Here is a 9,942-nt window from a genome sequence, read left to right as displayed (position 1 = left end):
AATTGCGTGAGAGAAGACAATTTCAGGGCATCAGTGACAGAATTATTGCGTCCATATCAGTGGGTGAAGGTGGCCTCCACCAACACCTGGACCCTAGTATAGACTTATTAGATACAATTTTTACTCTTTTGTTAGCCTTTTGTTATTCCTTGTTTATGATTAACACAGCTTCTACTCTGGCAATAGCCAAACCTGCTTACCTACACACTTTGCTTGGATTTGTTGAACCAAAACCAAATGCAACATTTTGTAGAAATCCACAAACTGGAGCGCTGGGTGGAAATGGTATTAATCCTACTTCTGAGTTAATTTTCCTTTTTTTAATGCTCCTTGAGTAAGTGCTCCAGATTGGTTGCAAAGCCTTTAGGAGTAAACGATTGAAGATTGAAGATTGAAGAAATCACTTCTACAATGGGAAAGAACTCTAAAAATTTTAGGAAACAATGATTTGAACTTTGCTAAGACATCAATTACTGAGTTATAAATCCTCTCATTGAGTTCCACGATGACATAAAATTTGCGGAAGTTTTACTAAATTTGGGGGAGATATCTTGACATGCAGAAAGCATAAAGTCACGGGCTTCTGTCCTTGCTCTACATTCATTGTGCCTATGCATCTACATTATAATTTAGAACGTTACCTAACGACCTTTATGTGACTGCATGTTACTTCAAAACGATGGAAGAAATATCAGCTTTCAAGGAAATTATTTTCATCCCTTTATCGCAGCTCATGCTGATCGAAATAGAGAAAGTTCTAATTTAAAAGAATAGTAACTTGTGAAGATCTGTGGCCATAAAGAACATAAGCTTTTTGATAAGAGTGTATGATCAATACCCCCACAGATCTGATGTGGAAGCAAGTCAATTTTAGATACAAATGTATTTTGTGGTACTGATGCTGGGCAAATTCTTTCACTGGATTACATCATCATAGCAATGGTTTCTCATGTCTTATCGATCATTTAGAATTTCTTACTTGTATTTTATTTAAATTTTTTAAGGGATAATTAATACAGGTTCATAAGCTGGTTGGCTGTGGAAAAGAAATTTATCTGAAAGCAGTGCAAACTCGCATCAAACAATACTTTGGTCGTTGTCGTGTAAGGTAGCAATGTTGCCAAACCACAGGTTTTAAGAAAAGCATCATTGTGGATGGCTTCATTGAATCAGACGCAGCAATGTCAAAAGCTAACTTAATTTAAATAACAAATTGAGCACTCTAAAATGTTTCTAGTTTGTGTGCATTCACGGAGAAATGCATTTAATTCTTTTTTGGCGATTCATAAGCAGATTTAACCACTTGATAACTTATTGATAGATGAGTCCCGGATTCTGCATTCTCTGATGCCCCTTTTGCAATAATTTTGCCTATTTTGCAATAGGGATTTAAGTTGGCATTAACTATGGTTGCAGTAATGCCACAAAATGCCTGCCTTTCAAGCCAATCTTATTGCCGTCACCGTTCCCAGAAACTGAAAACTCAGCATTTCTAACTTTAAATGCTGTTCCATTGTTTGCCTCTGTCAAGGGAAGCCGATAATTGGAATTAAGAAATCTCTTGAAATACACTTACCGCCTATTTTGAATTGGTGGCATTGCAAAATGTCAGGTACGAGCTAATAGTAGCCGTGAACAGGCAAGTGCTGCTTCGCCAAATACCGCTTTTTGCAAAAAGCAGCATTTACCTCTCCTAAGCGGATACATTCTCTGTTAGATGAAGATGAGTTTATCTTTGAGATACACTTGCATGTTTTTCATAATTGCTTTGTTTTGATAGAGTAGTTTTGTCTTATTTTGCATAACTTGGATAGAGGCTAGCGTAGATGCCTTAAATGCTTGAATGGAATAGGTAAGAGAAGTTAACTGCTTGTTACTGCTTGTTACTGCTTGTTACTGAGATGCCTTCAAGACAAATTAGCTGCTTGTTACTGCTTTCTGATCCTGTTTGCTATTGCGAAGTAAATTTGAGATATAACTGTTAACGATGTTTGCTTAAGACTGTTTGATATCTTAAATACGAATGATTATATTCATAAACTTCTCGTTTTGCTAAAAATAAGCCCTTTCAAGTTGGGTCTACAGGAATCCTCGAGAATTCCAGCTCTTTTATTCAGGAGAAGGTCGTCTTTAAAGAAAAATGCCACGTACGAATCCTTGCATAATCGTCGGTACTAAAGGAACTTAGGTTCAGTTAATAAATGCCTCAATGCAATCTAGCAAAATTTGCCCTATTTTGCTTCAGCAGGGATCTGTATCTGTTTAGCTTTAGCTTATAACTCCTGATCCCATAAGAGAGGTGAAAATCAGGTTTTTCAACAAGGATGATACAAATGCAGTGCATGTTTCATCTGCTTTGTGTTTTCTACAATGTTTATCAAAATTTCTGTTCGTATTAAAATTGATAAAACGTTTATTCCGTGACTTGGGTCGTTTTGGAACAGAGAAGATATTTTTCTAAAGGTTCCTAGTTCAGTCATCTTGCAAAGAAAACAAATTTAAAATTTAATGCCATTGGCGAAAAAGGCTATTAAACAAACTATTTACTGTTGCAACCTTTCGTAACAAGCGACTTTATAATTTCGATGCTTCGAGTTTGATAAAAATTGAGTCAACGATAAGAAGCAAGGAGACACTTAGCTTAGCCAGTTTAAAAAATTATTACATTTCCTCCTGTTATCACTTGCAAAAAAATATTTCAGCCGGGCGCAGTCGGGGATGTCTGAATCGGGGACGTCTGAATCAGGTGGTAAAATCGCGAATAGAAGGCAAATTGAGGTTTTTTCATAAATTTTGCATTCAAACACTTTATCCCAGTATGATAAACTGACGCAAAGTCAAAACTCGAAAGATCGAATCTTATCCATGATAACTTCCAGTGGAAACTTTGTCTGGTCAAAGCCAAGTTAAGGACGATGTGTCTGAAAGTCAAACGATTCAATAAAAATCTTCAAATTATTTGATACACATTTTCTACATATAGTATCTCTGTGTATGCAAAATAAACAGGACAGATAGATACCGTCTCTAATTCAAAGTTACAACAAATAAACGATACACTACAAATTAAAGTTTTATAACGGTAAATTTCGAAAAGAAGACGAATTATAATTAAATACACCTGATAAGAAGTGAAGCTATCAAGGAAATGCTGTCTCGTGATTTTTGATTTCCTGAATTGGGAATGCTCTTCCATGAATTGAGAATCAATAAATACCATCATGTCCACAATACGAAAAAATGGCCAGTAAATCCCATTCTAGTAAAAACATCACACCCCACAAACAGTGGAATATCAGTAAATAATTTTAGTGCTCCAAAAATATTAAAAATGCAAAACGCCATGAAATTCAGACTTCAGGATCAACTTCAACATTATCAAGTTGTCATGAAAAAAACATTTTAATCAAACAAATAGCCTCCTACAAAGAAAGCTTTATCTTGATAACTTCATTCGTGTTATAATTGGTCACAATAATTTAACGTTTATATGTAGAGGTAACATAGAGACATAAACCATCACAATGTGATAAGAGACAAGACACTAATTTAGTGACAATTGGAACAGAGGACTCAAGATAGACGGGGAATTATCCAAAATTTGTTTGATCATTTGAAAATTTCCGAAGAAAGGTCCAAGACACAACGAAAATTGCAAATAATTATTTAGATTAGAGATTCTAAAACGGGAAGAGACGAAATTGTGTTGAATGAGTTTCAAGATACAATGACAATGGGGAAAGATTGTAAATTGTATGAAGTATCTTTATGATGAGTTCTGATATATTTGCCAAATTGGCAGCAAGTATGCAAACATCTGGAAATCTCTTAGTATAATCTAGAAATCTGGAAATCTTGAAGCAAAACCGTACTTTGCAGACCTGAATCATCGCAATAGTATCCAAATGTGGAAATAGTAATTTGCTTTTAACGACTCTCTACTTCAGAAAATCCTAAACCTTGCAATTGAAATATGATAATATAAAAACAATAACTCTGGAGTTTTTTGCCTTATAACAAACATACAGTAAAGGACAAACATATAATGCGTCAAAAAATTTCTGGAAGGAGACATCGGCCTCAAAACAGAGGATATGCAAATCGTTCTAACGTCATAAATTAAGACGAGCTATGATACATGGGTTCTTAATTCAAAGCAAGCTATAAACATACTATATACATAAGATATATGTCACCAGCTTATCTTCCAACACAATTTAAGGTTGGTTTCAAGATCTCAGCTAGCATAAACTAATCTAATTATAAAAGTTTTAAGCAAGAAAGCAAGCACAGCATTCCCTTTTATCTTTTACCTGCAAATTAGATTCTAGTCATAGGGCCAGCTTCCAACTAATTTTGCTGGATTTGTCTAAAAATCTACGCAATATGTTAATGAAATAAGCTTATTCGCTTTTATGATAAGTGGGCAGAGACCCCTAGCTAGACGCTCTTTCAAGCTTTGTAGAGATCCGTCACGGATTATAATATGTCTATGATTATATTCCAGCAAGGTGAACTTTGGGTAATTATCTCGGGTTCTCTACGAGAAAGTATGCAGGGCTACGCTCTGATGCATATGGATGTCAGAACTTGTAGACATTTGTACAATGGCCAATTAAGATCGAACCAATTATACGTGGAATTTTCGCTCCATGAGTACTGTTATCCTATGGAAACAAAACAAAATATCAAAATAGTTACTCTTGAGGAAAACAAGAAAAAACATAGGACTGCTTATACATATTTGGCTGAAAATAATTTCGAGCACCAAAAAACATTTTTCTGTGTAACTACGAGTATATGCAAGTGGCCCTGAGACTTCTCAAACATAGTTGAAAAACAGTTATTAACATCCCGTATTGCCATCTGGACTATTCCAATTGTGTTTCAAAATAAGTTAAAGCGCGAACAGTTCAGTGAAATCTTATTTCATTTTTGGCAAAGAAGAGAATTTTGCAAGCACTCTACTCCTCTCAAATACCACACAAAAGCCTTTGCATTACATTATCAAAATGACAGTCTGACTAAATCGACATCACTGCAAATAGAAAGCATATAATTTGTAGTTAGCAATCAATTGATAAAGTGAGTCCCTTTTACAGATGAGAATCCCAACACAAAGCAAGCAACAATAGATTCAGAAGTACCTTTTAAAAAACAGCATGTTGCTGACATTGAAAGCTCAAGATTTGACTTTCTTTGTCGTAGTCGATGGTTCAGCAAGAAGTTGACGTTCTAGCTTTCCTCCTCCCTGTGTATCACTCAGCCAATCATTGCAAGGGAACTCTGTCGCGTTACCCTCTTCATCTAATACTGTCACCTAAAGAAACACAAGGTATCATACAGATGCATATTCAATTAACAAATCTTATATATTTTGTGAGTGACATGTTTTAGAATCTACAGTACTATAACCGCTCAGTGTAGTTGTTATCCCAGGCCACAATGAGATGACAAATCGTTTGCTTTTTTAGGCATTCTTTCGTGAGTCATACTCTCTTTCTAAATGAACTAAGCGAAACTGAAGCAGAGTAGCCTTCAACCTGCAAAGGAGTGGAGGATCACAGACCATTAATGTCTAATGCTTGGGGATACGAACAATAGTAAGCCTTTTAATAAATTAGGCCACCTTCCATCTTTTAGCAAAAAAGTTTAACTATTGAACATGACTTCAAGACGGGTGGCTGCCTTGTTAAAACGCACTGATTGCAAGCACAAATGCGAGCAATATATTGGCTTGCCAAGAGAATATAGAATTTCAAAATAAGTTAAAGTACAAATATTTAAATTTCCTGCACAAAAACGTGTAAATGAGTCATTTTGAGGAGTCTTTGTGTCTACAGTAACCCCCGTTTACCCCCGTTCACCCCCGTTGTCTTGCTCACCTTCTTCAGGAACCAGCTTGGGGCGGCCCCGCTGTTGTCATGCAAGATCCTCATTTTCTTTAACTTGCCAAGGTCAGGTAGCACAAACGTCTGGGTATCGACACTGTTAACATGAGGAAATTTGTTGCATTAGAACTCTTTAAACGATCATTCTATATTTATAAGTGAAATTAGTCACACCAGCATGTTGGGTATTGAATCTATCCTTGCGAAACCAGAGAAAAACAGAGCAGGAGATAACGATATCGATATGAGGTAAGATTTCTCTGAAGACAACGCCTAAATCCTAGTTTGCCAAATAATATCTTATCAGGCATACAGACTTTCATACTTTGTGTACGTCATTTCCCAATATCGTAGTTTAAGCTCAAAAGATTCATGCGCCACAAAATTCCAAACTCTGAGTCAACAACAAATTTTCGGAATATCAAACTTTACGGCATCCTTTTTAACTCGTGTTTGAAGGAAACTGTGGAATGGAACTAGGGAACATCGAAATTAGGGAAGAGAAATATTTGAGTATCAAACAAAAAAAGGTCCAGCCAAATAATTTTATAGTAACTCTACCTTCCAGGTTCAAATTTTGAGAGACCGGACTCTAGCTGCCGGAAATCAGAACTTCCCCTTTCGCCAATTATTTCGAGGAAAATCTTTGCGTCAGTACCAGAGCCAAATTGATTTCCAGTAAAAGTTTTAACGGTGTAATTTGTCCCTAAAACATGTTGAAACACACGTAACAGTACATTCAAAAATAAACCATGGAATTAAATGGTATAGAATTAAAAGACAAACATTGATCAAAACCTACAGCGTCAACAAGTTAGCAAAAAAGGCTTTGCACAGAATCCGACTTTCATGACGTCAGTGCAGATTTTTCTACTTCTGCTGGAAAATGTTTTTATTTTTTTCACATGTGCAAATACTTAATGCGGGGGTATGCACGACACAAGCCATTCAACCCTGTCAGTTACAACATCATCAGCACCAACATTACAACATAAGATAAAATGACCAATTGTTTGCCCTGTCAGCATCAAATGTTTTTAAAAATCATTGGAATTAATCCAATAAACTGTTAGCTTAATTGACAGAAAAATAAAAATATGAAGCAACAAGGAATTTCAAAATGAAAATAAAAACATATCTCAATAACGCAAGGAATTCTGTAATTGCATTAAACGAAATTGTCATCTTTTTATAAAGCTCACGTTCTCTGTATTTAAAAGCAGGATTCATCATTTTGTCACTTGATGTCACAGCTAAATGCTCCTTAATAAATATTTTTAAACAAAATTGCGTATTTATAGTTCTGTATGTATTTTCATGACGGGTATAAATTTGTTTGGACTACAATGGTTCGGATGGCAGAAATATCTATGCGTATACGATGATGTCAAGACGGCGTCTTTGAGCTAATGGCAAAGACTGTACCCTTACTTTAGTCAGTCATTGGTCTTTAACCTTTGACGTGGTTTAATATCCCTTTGCGTGGATTAGTCCTTCCTGTATAAAACCTTTGAATCTACTGTTATGATGCAACGACTTGGCAAATATCCCTTCATAGCTCAAATGGCAAGGTCACACACTCAAGGGTTGGCATCATTCTTAACAGTAAATAACAAACATGGTGTTTGATTGTGTTTGATTGTGTTTGATAAGGTAAAAGCATCGCTATTATTACTCACCAAGTCCAAAAAAGAATACTTGGTTTGCGCTGTCTCCTCCACAGCTTTCCATCGCATTACCATCACAGGCTTTTGTACAAAGTTTATTATCAAGTTTTCCATACTTTCCGTAGTTCTTTCCGCAGAAGCAATCTTTTCCGTTCTGAAGACCAAAATAGGCAAATCCTTTGTCCTGCAATGCACACGCACGCGCACATTCCTCCTGCGTAATGGCTTTAATCTGCACCGGGTTTGGAAGATCGTGTCGCTTTCTGTTATCTCTATAGCAACCGAGTTTTTGGTAAAGCAAGAACACATCTTCCCGTTCGTCTTCCGCTAAAATAACAAATAATTCAACACTACAAGTCTCCCATTCAAAAACAACAATAATTTTACAGAAGACCTTTGCATAAGAAATCGAGGCAGTGCAATGACTAACAAGAATCCTTTTTCAATTCAGTACAGTGAATTTTTCGTTTGCGAATACAGATTTTATTTCGCATGTTCATCAATGTATTGAGAATGACCACTTAATGGAAGGAAACAATCGTTTGAATCAATTTAAACATTTGAACCGATCTGGGAATGCTAGACTTTTGACAGGCAATAGGTGTTGATGTTTCTTTAATGGTGCATAATGTTTGGTAACAAATAGTTAACCAAGAAAGTCTAGGTTAGCTGGGTACTGGAAAATAATAGTTAACTGGGATACAGTCAACTGGGTGAAAGATTAATGTAGTGAATGTTTCAATGACTTACGGGCTTTTACTTGGCCCTTGCCTTGAGGCTTGCTGTAACTTTCCGAGCTGATTGCTTTAGGGTATGCCTTTGGAATTGTCATCCTCTTGACGACTGGATTCTCAGCTGCAGGTTTTGATACTAAAAAGGAGAAAATATTTCAATGAAGACTCCAAAGATCGGCCCTGAGAGGGGTTGTACCTCCATGATAACAGAGGTATGTAGGAAATGGTCTTGCACTGACCTTCCTATGCCTTTGCGAAAATAAAACTCGGTTGAGCGAGTATATATGATATGGCCACTGCCCGATTTTCCAGTCAACAATATTTACCCATGGCAAAGTTTTCCCTTCATAACTTATTTTCGTACGTTGATTGTCATAGATTAATTTAATGCAAGAAAGATAATAGGCCTACATTTCATTCGATTGATGCTTAAAATCGAAAAGGCTAGTGTCGTACCCTAAGGAAACAGATACAGAAAAACAGTGAGTTTTATTGCAATGCAGGGCAGGAAAGGGAGTGTTGCTTAAAAACAGCAAGCGAAGTTACATACTTAATGGATTGGTGATGTATAATCAATGGATTGGTGATGAATACGGGAAACATGGGGCTAATGCCAAGAGCAAACAAGAGGATACAAGTCAATTGCTGATAGGACATTCAATTATCAAGAATCAACGGCACTGTCAACAATCAACACTTGCTCCGGATGTGGAAATATAAGATTCAATGTGGAAACATCTTACAATTCACTATCATTCTCAGATTCATCATACGAAATTAACATAAGATCGAGCCGATGAATGAATTCTGATACCTTGGCAATTTTTACCAGTGAAGTCTGAAGTGCATAAGCATTTGAACCCATCAACTTTCCGCTCGTCGTTGACACATTTGGCACCGTTGACGCAGGGATTTGGGTCGCAGCGGTTTGCTAGAATTGCGTAAAAATTGACATTTAAGGGAAAGATGAAAAATCATGTCACAAAAAGTTATTTGAATCCTTATTAGGAGATTTTATGAGCAAATCCTAATCCTAATCTGGTTTATTCGTAATCGTTTATCGTGTAGCTTTGATTCAACGCAAGGAGCTTTCATTTGTATCTTTAGAACTTCCTTCACAAGGCTCCAACCACCTGTCATTCAATAGCAATTGTAAATCAATTTGCATAGTCAATATAGCACTGTCCACTTCTCCCATCTTGTACCTTGTTGCACATCTTCTATTGTAGCGTAATATTGAATCAAGACTTGGCCTTCGGGAATTTCCATGGGCTGAAAACATCTGCTGTCGACATTAACGCAATTTCCATTATTCAACGAAATTGAAAAGCACCGAGCTTTTTCGTTGCTTTTCCATTTAGACGACGGATGCCAGCGTTGACGAAGCGCTAGCATTCGTCCATAATACTCTAATAATCAACTATCTATCAATGTTTGAAACAGGCAGCTCCGAGGGAACTTGTACATCTAGACAAATTTCTAGCTAGAAATGCATCGTAGATTGATTTATCACTATTGGCATTTCAGTTCGTGTGAAGTAGAACTACCAACGTCACATACCTTCCGATCTTTCCGCTACACCTGGATCGAAAAGCATAAAAAGTTACATTCACGAAAAAACTATTTTCTTTGCATGTCTGGTTGTCTGTC

At 36.4% G+C, this 9,942-nt stretch overlaps 1 protein-coding gene across 4 annotated transcripts in view; it reads right to left on the bottom strand.

Annotated features, from left to right (window-relative positions):
• Positions 1-2,941: 2,941 nt before the first annotated feature.
• Positions 2,942-9,942, bottom strand: part of LOC135693967 (uncharacterized) — a 42,550-nt gene continuing 35,549 nt past the window's right edge. For 3 of the 4 annotated variants that reach the window (XM_065212616.2, XM_065212770.2, XM_065212841.2), the window contains 8 exons: positions 9,853-9,873; positions 9,107-9,223; positions 8,309-8,428; positions 7,571-7,885; positions 6,453-6,597; positions 5,886-5,988; positions 5,148-5,320; positions 2,942-4,667 (listed from right to left, as the gene is read on the bottom strand). In XM_065212616.2, coding sequence (XP_065068688.2) covers positions 5,183-5,320; positions 5,886-5,988; positions 6,453-6,597; positions 7,571-7,885; positions 8,309-8,428; positions 9,107-9,223; positions 9,853-9,873 — 959 coding nt within the window. In that variant the 3' untranslated portion in view covers positions 2,942-4,667; positions 5,148-5,182. The remainder of the gene's footprint in view (positions 4,668-5,147; positions 5,321-5,885; positions 5,989-6,452; positions 6,598-7,570; positions 7,886-8,308; positions 8,429-9,106; positions 9,224-9,852; positions 9,874-9,942) is intronic. The other variant, XM_065212694.2, reaches the window with a different exon arrangement.

The sequence above is a fragment of the Rhopilema esculentum genome, chromosome 17 (assembly GCF_057945365.1).
Source record: "Rhopilema esculentum isolate cy_ngs chromosome 17, ASM5794536v1, whole genome shotgun sequence".
Classification (NCBI taxonomy): Eukaryota; Metazoa; Cnidaria; class Scyphozoa; order Rhizostomeae; family Rhizostomatidae; genus Rhopilema; species Rhopilema esculentum.
The sequence above is the reverse complement of the archived record's forward strand: the minus strand, read 5'-3'. Positions and strand labels throughout refer to the sequence as shown.